Source organism: Myotis yumanensis, unplaced genomic scaffold (genome assembly GCF_028538775.1).
Source record: "Myotis yumanensis isolate MYYU_CA2020_CCGP unplaced genomic scaffold, mMyoYum1.0.hap1 SCAF_4, whole genome shotgun sequence".
Taxonomy (NCBI): Eukaryota; Metazoa; Chordata; class Mammalia; order Chiroptera; family Vespertilionidae; genus Myotis; species Myotis yumanensis.
The window spans coordinates 38621070-38633422 of NW_027223755.1; the positions used below are offsets into that span (position 1 = coordinate 38621070).

The following is a 12353-nucleotide window of genomic DNA, read 5'->3' on the forward strand; positions in this document are numbered from 1 at the left end:
CCACCAGGTCTTATATGTCTTTTAGTAGCTAGAAATTGGAGGATTAAATTGTCTTAGAATTTCTTTACAAACAACCATTGGTTAAATAAGATGAATGGAAACGGTACAGTTTTAAAATTCTATACATTTTTTTACTAGCATCAGTAATTATTTTCCCCTCTTCAGTTCTGCTTTATCTAATCCTGGGTTTCTATTTTCAGAATGCGCACATATGTTTTTCATTTCGACACAGCCCAGATTCATCAGGGGAGTTGTACTGCCCTGGGTGATTTCCTCTTTAAAGAAGAACCTCATTATGCCATTAAGGAAGTTCTAGCTAAAAATACACGTAGGGATCTGCTGCTCTCAGACTCACCCTGGGACAGCTGGGAGGGGCTGTGCCGGCTGCACAGCTGCTCAGAGCACAGGGCCGCGCCTTCCCTCCCCGCAGAGCAGGCAGCGAGCTTTCTCCCCTTCGTATCCACATCTCCCAGGACATCTGCCACAACCACCAAGAGGCTGATTCTGATATCAGGCTTCCTGTAGAGGAGGGGCAGGGCACGTGGGCGGGGTCCTGTACCCCAAAGACCTCTTCAGCTCCAGGCTGGACTGGAACGTGGTGCTGCAAGAGTTTGATTCTCTTTGTAACGCTGATGAGGACAAAATACCATCCCTGCATGAGGGTCTAGACCTGAAGGCTCAGCTCCGGGTTTGACTCTGAGGACTGTGTCCTTCTAAGTCAGGCCCAGGTCCACCTGAGGTTATAGGCCAAGCAAGGCCCTCTGTTTCAGGCCTCAGTATAGCTACTCAGGTCGGGGAGGACAGTCTGCTCCCTGTAAAGTTCTGCAGACCCTCTCGTCCCCTCTGAGCTGACCGCAGGAACAGAGGGACCTGGTCTAGCTTCCCTTCTCCTGCCTTCATGTGACCACCATCAGCTGCCTTCCCCATCGGGGGGTCCTTGTTCCTATGAAGGGAAGAGAGAGAATGGCCAAGTCTTTTGTTTATTCTCTCGGCATCTCGCTAAGAGTTAAGAACAGTACCCAGTAGTGGAACCACATTTCAGTGACAGGAAAGTCTTTATAAAATGCCCTTCACTATATACATGAACAAGTGTTAACTGGCTTGGGCGAAATGAACTTACTTTTTAGCTGCTATAATTTGAAGTCATTTCTGCTTAAACAAAAACTTCTTTGTATTAGAGGACTCTCATTTAAACAAGGAGAAAACAGTATTTCCTTTATCAGAAATGAAGTTTCAAGATGGCACTGAGGAAAAAATATATAAACAGAGTCACGACGTATCTGTTTCATCAGGGTCCTGGTTGGGCCTGGGTCCAATGAAATTCTACGTGTGAAAGGGCTTTAGAAGGTTTTGTTTAATCAGTATAAGGTGAGCCTATAATCCCACCAACAGATTTAATGAATGGAGTGACATCTGTGGGTGGTACGTAAAAAATATTTCTGGAGTAGAAATATTTGTTTTTATAGGTTAAATATACAGTAGTAACAGTATTATAAATTTAGAGCATAAACAAGAGTTGCGAGAAAAAAATCCACTTGGAAATTGTTTTTTAAAACCAGTTCCCCTCCTGCTGTGGTGAGTCCCTCCCGCTAAGCCTTGTGTATGGCCTGCTGCTCTCGTGCGGCCACCAGGGAGCCTGGCGCAGACCCGTGTCCCTGGCTCTGGGGCCTGCCAGCCTTGCTCTGCCCCACGATGCTGTTTTCAACTTCACCCTCCCCAGGCGGCTTTTTCCTATTCAGTGAAAGTGAGATGGAGAGCCTACCTTCTCGGTGTCACCACCATCACACGAACACCTCTCTGCAAGAAAAGAAGAAAAACAAAACGGTGGATGATAACTGATGCCCTTTGTCAGTTTGGTACCCGTTAGCCTGTAAGCTCCCTGAGGGCAGGGTCTCTGCGTTGCTCTGCGTTATTTTAGCTATTTTAGCACCTCATACGAGAGTATTCAATACATGTGATCTCATGGTGTCTGTTAATTGGAAATATGTGTCAGCTGTGTACAAAAGAGCCGGGTCCGCTGGCTGATGTGTGACAATGTCCTTTTTGTTTCTGTCTCAACGGCACGCTTCCAGCACTAGTCACAGAAGGGACAGGAGGAAGAGGCTGTTGGGATGTGGATCCCGGGACCCAGGGTTTGGGAGCCGACTTGGCGGTCTCTGATGCAGGGGAGAAGGTATTGTGAACTGATTTGTTAGTAAATGGTACCACTTACTTTGTGTAATAAAATAACCTCAGGTCCTGGTCTGTCCATGGCCCCGAGTGGTATGAACATGTTTTCCTGAATTGTTCTCAAGTTCAATATTTATATTTAAACTTTCTAACTTATTTCTCCCTAAAATGTTCTTGCTCTTCCTATATCATGTAGGTGTAAACAAAGAAACACTTGAAAACTTATTAAAAAGATTGAAAACTCCAGTGTTTACTTGTGTGTCTTCTGGTCTCACTTTCACTTTCCGCGCTGAAGCCTCTAGCTTTTCACCCACTACATTCAGCAGTTCTTGACCAAGGGATGTTCCCAGGCATCAGGGCCTTTATGCCACCAGGTGGCACTAAAGTGGCAGAAATAATTTTGATTTTGGAATATTGTTTGCCCCTTCCCTCCTTTCCTTCCTTCCTTCCTCCCTCCCTCCCTCCCTCCTCCCTTTTTCTTTTTCTGCCTGGGGCCTCTTCTTTTTTGACATCCTATCCACGTAAGTTATACACTCTCTTTTAAAAATTAAATGTGGGAAACTTCCTATTAACTTCAAATGAAACTGAGATGTCAGAAATAGAGAGGGACTAAGAATCCTAGTGGGCCTCCCCAGGATTGTCTGGGCTCAAGAGTTTAGCTTTATCTAAAATCGAATTAGGTACATTGCCAAATATCAATATGTGTTAATATGGAAAAATGACATGTCAGATCTTTACATATGTAACATTTTATAGAGCATATATATTTTGTACAAATATACAAATGACTGAGAAACCAAATCCAAAGGTATTGTTACAGATGGCTGTGGTGGTTTAAAACTTCACAGGCCAAAATGAAACTAGGAATGCAGTCTTTTACTCCTCTTGTTCTGACTGTATGCTTTCTCACACTTCTTTTTAAAGTGTTCTGCTTTCCATCCTTCTCAGTGAGGCCTTCCCTTTAAAGTCTGTATCTCCCAACTGCTTTTACGTTGTTAGAAAAGGAAGGGGAGGGCTTGAACCCTAATAGTTTTCTCTGGATGGAAAGCTGAGGTGGCTGGATCCCACCCCTCAAGTCTTTTCCTTCCATGATTCAGTAGCAGGTAAGTGAGATGAAGTGTCTAGATTCCTCTTTGCATAAGCTTATCTGGAAAATTTGCCATTAATAAGGTATTTTGATAAACTAAATGAACTGACAGGGCTAGATCACTTAAAATCAAATTTTTAAAAAAATATATACAATGTCTATTTTGTAATAGAGACCTTAGTAAGGTAAGGTTTTAAAATTTTTTTTTTTTCTGGAAGAATTTTTAAATATTACAAAATATCCTGTAAATCACCACCTGCAGCTCTGCACATTGACCACAAGGTGGCGGGCCAACTCCATTAAAAAGATGATGTTAAACATTCCAGTCCTGTATCAAACCTCAGGTGGTTCTTGGAAATCAGTAACCGCATGTTGCATAATTCATTTCTACGTTTGTAATTTTTATAGAACATAAAAACTGTATATCGAGCTATCATTTCATTACAAAAACCATGGGGTGTGGTGCAAGGACAGAACCAGGGATGCAGAGAGAATTCCAAACTCACTACAGAAGGGCGGTTCTTAGCCCATTTTCTTCCAGAGGGTTGGGAACAGATCGCATGACTAAACTTCATCCCCTTCTCCATCCTTTGGTTTTCCCCTATTAGAGGTGCTGGTGAATGACGACATCTTTAACTGGCTGTGGGGGAAGAGTTCTGGCTAGGTCATCAAGGCATCACCGGCCTGAACTATTGAATTTAACAAGCCCAACGTTACCTGAGCACCAACGCTGACTGTTTCTTGTAGTTTCAGTTTAAAGCTGCTCAGACAAGAGCAATGGGAGACTGTGGGCTCTTGGAGAGCAGGAATCTGATGACCTTTCATAACATAAAGTGTGGGTGTCCATATCTATTTATAGAATGGAGTGAGTGTCCATTTCATACCAGGCAGGTATGTGGATATAGCATTGAACACACAGGTGAAATCTTGCTATTCATTGCCTGACCTTCTAGCGAGAAAAGACAGACAATAAATGAATAGACAATTGTTCCATTCAACTCTGGAAACCAGAAACCTCATTATCCACATGTGCCCTTCATGTGTGGGTAGAGAGACCCCATCCCCAGGGGCAGGTGGTGCCTTGTCGTATCATTTATGGCCTCTGCTGTAATGGTTCTATGAGCATAGAAGGCCCAGGGAACTCGGAGAGGTAGGATCTGGAGCAGGTCAGCTAAGTGCTCCCCTTTGGGCTGCCTCTGGGTCTGGTTCCTTCTGCCCACTACTGGCTGTTGGGCTCTGTGAATCTCAAACATTGAGACAGGGAGCTAGAGACCAGGCATGATGATCTCTCGCTTCCAAATCTGGATCCAGAATGCTAGGGGCCAGTTTGGTCTGGGAGACAACTTCACTCGGCACAAGAGAGCTTGGTTTACAGTGGTTTGGGATGGCAAATCTTGTCTCTTACCGAGAGTGTGCAGTGTTTCCTTGCCATCATCCCTTGTAGTTTTAGGGGATGGTTGGGCGGAAGGATGGCTTGCATCTCAAATACTAAGTTTGCACAGAGGGGGCTTCCATTACGTGATTGTTAGTTCTCTAGGCTTTGATTTCTGGGGGAGATGGAGTCACCCACCATAGAAGAGCTCAGAGAGAGTGAAGAGATTTACCCGAGGCCATATATTTGGGAACACTACAGAGCAGCTTTTCAAAAGTGGAGTGATTATTCATTTTCTTATGCTTTTGTGTATTTTAGGATGAATATAGAAGTTTTCCAGGTTCCTCTCAGTCAGAGGTGAGTTATGCATACCTTAAACACATCACCATCCTCTCTTCTTTTGTGGATATAAATGCTTTTTCCAGAATTTGACACTTAGGATTTTATTTTTCAGATTATACAAGCGATACAGAATTTAACCCGTCTCTTATACAGCCTTCAGGTAACTACGCTCCTCTAATGTTTGACCCTGTGAATGTTTCTCTCAATGCACTTCACTTTATTTGATGATTCCCAGACTTTAAAAACTAGAACATTTGTGAGGCTCTGTGGTCCTCACAAATGATCTTACAAGAGTGCCAGCCCTCACTGTAACTCAGCGAGGTGTGTTGGACTTCACCTGGTTTTGTAATCACAGGGCAACACCACTACTACATTTTATACCGTTCTCTTCTGAAACCATAAAACAGTTCATATCTTTAAAAAATACTGATGACTGTGACCTGGCTTGAAGTCTACAGTGAAACTCTTAGGTGAGTGTAGCAGACTTCACATTTTCTGCTGAAAACTTAAATTCACACCTAAACATTTTTCACTTCCACATGTTGGCCTTGGGCCTTTAGAGCAGTTAAATAATTCATATGCTGCTTCGTTCTTTGGTTTGTTCATCCACCCAACATGTACTGAGTGCTCTCGCTGTGCTGGCACACGAAGGCAGAAGGACCACAGAGCCTGCTGTCAGGTGACGTGCCGTCTGTCCGGAAAGGACAGACATAGCATCGTGCTTGCGTTGAGAATTATAGGTTTGGATGGTCTCTCAGGGCACACACAAGAAAGGCTGAATGCATCTAATTGCTTAATTTGTGAATTAAAAAAATATTTTAAAATGATAGAAAAGCAGTGGTTGTATTGTACATAAATTTGTAGGATAATTTGTAGGATACAAATAAAATAACTTGTGATTCTACGGGCAGAATTACTAATGTCATGTTGGTGTGTATCCCTCCCGTTTCTTAGAATCATTTCACATAGAGTCTTGCAACATGTACCTTTCTGTGTCATCAGCAGTTATTCTATAGCACAGTTTTTATGGTTACATAATGTTCCAGTCTATTAAAGCTGTTTACCCAGTTCCTCATAATTAATACATTTGTATTGACAACACTCTAGTATTATCCTTATACACTAATTTCTTTGAAGATATCTGAGTGTTTCCTTAGGGAAATTACTGGGGCATTTTCTTTAGTTTTTTAATAGACCTTGTCAAAGTAATTAATCAATACCCCTCTCTACTTCTCAGTTTGAAAATTGGTCAAGGTATCAGATTATCTTAACTTCAATTGTTTGGGTGACTGTTAAGATTAAACATTTTTCCTACTGGTTTGTTGCCAGTCATACTTCCTATCTCATAGCTGTTGAATATGAAAATAAAATAAAATTGTCTGATTTTAAGTTTTCACCAGAAAACAAAAATAAAGTCATGCTACATTTGACTTTTTCTTATTTGTACTTCAACTGCATCAAGACTTCTTTCTCTCATGTTCCATTGATCATCTACCGATTCTTGCTCTGTGCCACTGTCTTAATTATTCAAGTTTTGGATTGCATTTACATATATGACAGTGCCAGTTTCCTCTTATTGCTTTCTATGCTTATCTGTATGTTTTTTCATAAAGAGTTTTTGAATGACTAACAAGTTTTTTTCCTTTCTACTGAGATTGTTTCATTAAAATCTCATTATACAGGGTGGGGCAAAAGTAGGTTTACCGTTCTGAGTACTCAAAACAGTTTATTCTTGTATTATTACTTATTCTTGTATTATTTTCCATACAAACCTACTTTTGCCCCACCCTGTATTTATGAATTCAATTATGGAGAATTGGCAATTTTGCAATAATTAGTACTCATGTCTTTGAACATGTTAGTCATCTCTTATTTCATGCTCTGCTGGGAAGCTTTGTGATTATCTTCAAGTAGATCTGTTTGTTTGTTTTTCTGCTAAGTTTATTTCTAGATGTTTGTCTCGTTGTTCCTATTGTGAAAGGAATACTTTTTTTATGCTTCCCCAGTGGTGGTTGCTGATAAGAAGGGTCTTGATTTTTATGTTTATTTTGTAACTGGCCACTCATTGAATTTTATAGTTTAACTAGAGGCCCGGCGCACGAAATTCATGCAGGGGCGGGGGGAAGTCCCCTCAGCCCAGCCTGCACCCTCTCTAATCCGGGACCCCTCGGGGGATGTCTGACTGCCGGTTTAGGCCTGATCCCGGGGATTGGACCTAAACCAGCAGTTGGACATCCCTCTCACAATCCGGGATCACTGGCTCCTAACTGCTCACCTGCCTGCCTGTCTGCCCCTAACAGCCTCTGCCTGCCGGCCTGATTGCTCCTAACTGCCCGCCCCCTGCCGGCCTGGTTGCCCCTAACTGCCCCCCTGCCAGCCTGGTCGCCTCTCACTGCTCCTCCTTCCGGCCTGGTCACCCCTAACTTCCCCTTCCTGCTGGCCTGGTTGCCCCCAACTGCCTCCTGCTGCTGGCCTGGTCATCCCTCACTGCCCCCCCTGCCAGCCTGGTTGCCCCCAAACTATCCCCCCACCCAGCCCGTGCTGGCCTGGTCGCCTCTCACTGCCCCTCCTCCCCCCGCCAGCCTGGTCACCCCACCCAGCCTGCTGTTCGGTTGTTGCATGAGGGCATCCCAACCAATTTGCATATTCCTCTATTATTAGTATAGATAGTTTTTCTGTTGATTCTTTGGAATATTCCAGATAAAAAGTAAAAATTTGAAAGTAGTGTTATTATGGTTATTTTTCAATAATTATATCAGTTTTACTTTCTTGGCTTGCTGCTTTGGCTAGACTGAACTTCTGAAAATGTATTAAGTAATAGTGGTAATAGTAAGCATTCCTGTCTTGTTCCAGATTTAGTGGGACTGCCTTTACTGTCTTACATTAGACATGTTGGTTTGGGGTAGATGTTCTTAGAGATTGCTTTTGTCACGTAAAACAAATATTCTTTCTTCTCCATTTTAACTGAGAGGGGATATAGTCAGATATATATATCCTCATTAACTTTAGGGAGATAAGAACATTGAGTATCCTGGCGTGTGTTGCCTGATGAAAACACAAAGTCATATCTCTTCTTTTCAACTTTGAATGCACTCCTCTGTGGGTTCAAGGTTCAGAAGAGCCAGGTGACCTAAATGGCCTAATCTTTGCAACTCATTAGGTTGAAGCAACATGGATTCTCTTAACCAAAGCTTTTGAGCTGGTCTCAGGATACGGGCTCTGAGAGATTTCTGTTCGTGGCACAGACATCTCTTGTGAAGCTGAGTTTCTCATGCATGCTTGAAGTTTTTACAGAAACATTTTTGGATCACATGAAAATGAAGTTTGGAGCTTGTGTTAGGAGAGCGGAGGTAAATGAGGTATTGGCAAAGCAGGAAGGAAAGGCCACAGAATCACTCCAGCAAAGAGAAGTTAGGAGAAGTGAACTGGGAATTTCCCTAAAGTTGAAAAGCAAGTGCTGTTCTCTGTCCTAATTATCAATGTCAACTTTAAGTGTGAAAATGAATACAATCCAATCTTCAAATTCTACCTCTCTGCTAAGAAGAAAATGGTCTTATCCGAAATGTAAGTAGAGGTGAGGAATACTTCATGGTAGCACTTAGTCTAATTGCAACCCTTACATGAGCGTTACCATTGCTGATGGTGGTTTTGACATGCAAAATATTGGATTTTTGTTTGTTCTACTGGACTGATGCCTGAGATTTGTTAGAATTAAATGGTGATGTGCAGGATACAGTTTACCCACCAGGGCCTCAGAGTCCTGAATAGCTTATGATCTCAGACTTAAAGATCAAAGTAACCAGTACCTATTCTCAGTGATCATTGTTCTCTTTGCAGTAACTTCTAACATACATGAATCAAAGATTTGTGTGGCTCTGAAATTTTAAGAATTCTTTTCAAATTTAAAAACATGAATTTTATTTCAAAAGGCCCCAGTGAATACATTTTTGAATCTTATTCCAAGATAAGTACCAATTTAAAATATACCTTACTCCTTTAACCTTCAAAAGTATGCTGATCTAACAGAGAACTAATGGTCAAATCCCCATCTTCCCAGCATCTGTTACATGGACAGTTTTAAAAATTCTTAGGGAAGAAAAATGTGAACTTACCCCTCAAAGAGTAATAATTTCTCATAATGAGTCAAAACACACACACATACCCAGTATGTGGCCATTTCCAATTAGTCCCCTCTGTGCTTCTTTGCACTTTAAGTGGGAACTTTTAAAATTAAAAGCTTCCAAGGGTATTCACGGATATATTTTTTTTTCCTGTGGAATCCTTCCAAATCTTGGCAGTTACTTCCTGTGATGTGGCCAAAGTTTTCACAGGCAGATACCATAACTCAAAATGTTTTTTTAATCTAGTTGGTAATCCTCTGGGCTTTAGAGTATCTATGTTTCCTTAACCATTCCAGCTTCCTGTTAGCAACTATTAAACACATGAATTTCAGCTTAATGCATGGCCTTCCTGCTATCATACAAAGAAATAACAGTAACGAGACTAACTTTACCACCTACATACTCTAAATATATTAACTGCTATTCCTGGGCATCATACTATAAAAAGGTTATTTACCAAAAGTCTACAAGTGGTTGAGTTTTATTTTTATGTCTTCATATATGTAATGTAGCTTAAGTAATTTCTGGCTTGAGACTCAAGTAAAAGATACTACCGGGTTTATATATATTCTTAACTTCTCATGAATTCTGAGAGAGCGTGAGATTCAGCACAGGAATGCAGAGTCTTGTGAATTTATGCACTGAATTCTTATTCAGAAATGCTATCCAAAACCCAGCAACAAACCCCATTTCCGAAAGCAGGGGGTGCCTGTTGCTTCTGTGCTTTATTCTTTTGTGTATAAATTCCCAGGCCCTACCACTGGGAAGTGTAGACAAGCCTAGCTGATGTGCCAAGGCTGGCCTTTGGAGGTCGCGGAGAAAAAGGACAGCGATAGCAAGAGGGTAGAATTCGGTCAAGCCTTTTGTGTTGAGAGGTACTTCCAACCAAAGTGCAGACAACATGGAGGCCTTCCCTCTCCCTCTCTGCCCCACAGGCCGCCTTGGCCATCCAGGACAGCCACATCGAGATCCACAGGCTGCTTCTCCAGCCGCAGGACAGCTCGTCCCCGGGCCCCTCCTTCCGAGGCAGCCCCTTCCAGGACCCGGACAAGCACCACAGCCTGGAGAAGCAGCGAGAGGAGCTGGCCGACATCCCCAAGCTGCAGCGCCAGTTCCAGCAGGACCAGCGGCGCTGGCAGCGCAGGTGCGACCAGCAGCGGCGGGAGCAGGAGGCCCGGGAGAGCTGGCTGCAGGAGCGCGAGCGGGAGTGCCAGTCGCAGGAGGAGCAGCTGCGCAGGAACCGCGGGGAGCTGGACCTGCAGCTGCAGGAGTACCTGCAGAACCTGGAGCAGCTGAGGGCGGGCCAGCGCCTGGTGGAGAGGGAGAGGGGCAGGATGCGTGCTCAGCAGAGCCTGCTGGGCGGCTGGAAGCACAGCCGGCAGAGCAGCCTTCCCGCGGCCTTCTCTCCAGGAAGCCAGGAGGTAAGGATGGGTCTTCAGTGCTTGCCCAGGCCACGTGGAGGGCAGCCGCTCAGGGACAGGCTCACTCACCGTCCTGTCTCTTTGCTTCTTGTGTAAGCGCTCACGAGAGTTATTCAATATGCAGAAGCTTGGAACTTTCCCAGACAGTGCACATGCGTCTTGATTTGAAATATGGAAATGTGAAAGGCCTTGGTCCTGTGGGATCCTGGGCTCATTGTAGGTTGAGATGCCCTTATCCAAGGGAATGAACACAGAATCGCGCTGTCCCAGCAAGAGGAGGCTTGTCCTGGAGGCACCCCACCTTGAGCATGCTGATTTCCATAGGGGAGGCCCCTCTTCATATGGTCTGGTCTTAGCCTTGTATACAGGTTTACCTGTTAGTAGGTCAGTTAGCTGTTAATGTGCAGTATAGGTCCTGAATTTAGCAAGTATAACACTGTTCTGTTATTCCTTGCTTATGCTCCTTTTGTCATGTTGACAGAGTAAATTCAAAATCACTTTCACTAGGAATGGTTCACAGGAGTCTACTAGCTAATGACTGGGCAGAATAAAACCTTTCCAAGGATTCTGTGTTCCACTTGCACCCTCTCTAACTGTGCTCGGCAATTCATTTGTCCCACGAGTTTGCTTTTCTGTGCTATGAGCAAATCCATGCTTTTTTTTTTTATTGATAGTATGTAATGCTGTAAAAGTTGATACGCTTATAAGAGAGTTCTGCTGCATCTGACTTTCCTTTCAAGTAGGCTAAATTACATTTATTGCAAATACATGTGTGCATGGATATGTTTTCAGCTTTTTTATTTAACAAAAGTTAAAAAGCTGCTCTCTCTTAAAATAAAGTGGAACATTTGAATGGCAGAGAGCACTACTGCTTATGTGTGTTTTTAAGCCTCATCTTATTGATTTGAGGGAGAGAGAGGGGAGAGAGAGAAACATTGATGTGAGAGAGAAACATCAATGCATTGTCCCCAATGTGCAGCTCGATTGGAGATGGAACCCACAACCTAGGTATGTGCCCTGACCTGGAATCAAATCTGGCAACCTTTTGTACAGAATGATGCTCCAACCAACGAAGCCACCGGCCGGGGCTGGGGTTTTTTTGTTTGTCTGTTTTGTTTTTTTAAAGATATGCTGGGCATAGTGAATTAAAGTTTTTGGTACTAGCTCATTAAAGAAGGCCTGGAAGGAAGGAGTCAAGAGTAATGTTCTTGACTCACTCTTATTAAAATGTTGCCTGCTAAATTCTACTAGGAATAAATACTTGATAAAACTTGTTCAAATGCCTGGAGAAATTATTGGTTGTTTTTCTTTTTATTTTCTTACACAGGTAATGGAACTTAATCGATCTGAGAGTTTACATTATGAAAATTCACTCTTCATCAACGATGCTTTAGTACAAATGTCATGTAACACTTTCGACAAATCAACTCCACCAGCCATCCACCAGGACGCCACTTGCCCCCCCAGTATATCTAACTCTGACTCGGAAAGGACTAGTGAAAATCAAGTAGACCTCAAGACAGGTGTTTCTCAGCCCACGGGTGAAAACCATGAACTATGGACAGCCGCTGAGTCCTGTCAGCAGACAGCCCCCCTCCACCAAAGCAGCGAGGATTCTTGTCAAAATGGTAATTAACACTTTAAGCATCATCTGTATAGTTTCAACAAGAAGCTGTGCCTTTCAATGGTTGGCTCTTCTTTAAAGCAAATCAAAGTGTGGGGGGGCCTAGAATGGGAATAAATCGGTGCAGATGAGCTGGAGTTTGTGGCATAAACTTTTCTTTGGGGAAGTCTGGGGACTGCCACCACTTGTGAGTAACAAGACAAGCTAGACCAGTGGT

At 43.1% G+C, this 12353-nt stretch overlaps 1 protein-coding gene across 2 annotated transcripts in view; it reads left to right on the forward strand.

The window, feature by feature from the left end:
* ARHGEF28 (Rho guanine nucleotide exchange factor 28) overlaps positions 1-12353 on the forward strand; it is a 263410-nt gene that overhangs the window by 224447 nt on the left and 26610 nt on the right. For both annotated transcript variants that reach the window (XM_070412179.1, XM_070412180.1), the window contains 5 exons: positions 2073-2173; positions 4947-4985; positions 5083-5130; positions 10027-10512; positions 11840-12140. In XM_070412179.1, coding sequence (XP_070268280.1) covers positions 2073-2173; positions 4947-4985; positions 5083-5130; positions 10027-10512; positions 11840-12140 — 975 coding nt within the window. The remainder of the gene's footprint in view (positions 1-2072; positions 2174-4946; positions 4986-5082; positions 5131-10026; positions 10513-11839; positions 12141-12353) is intronic.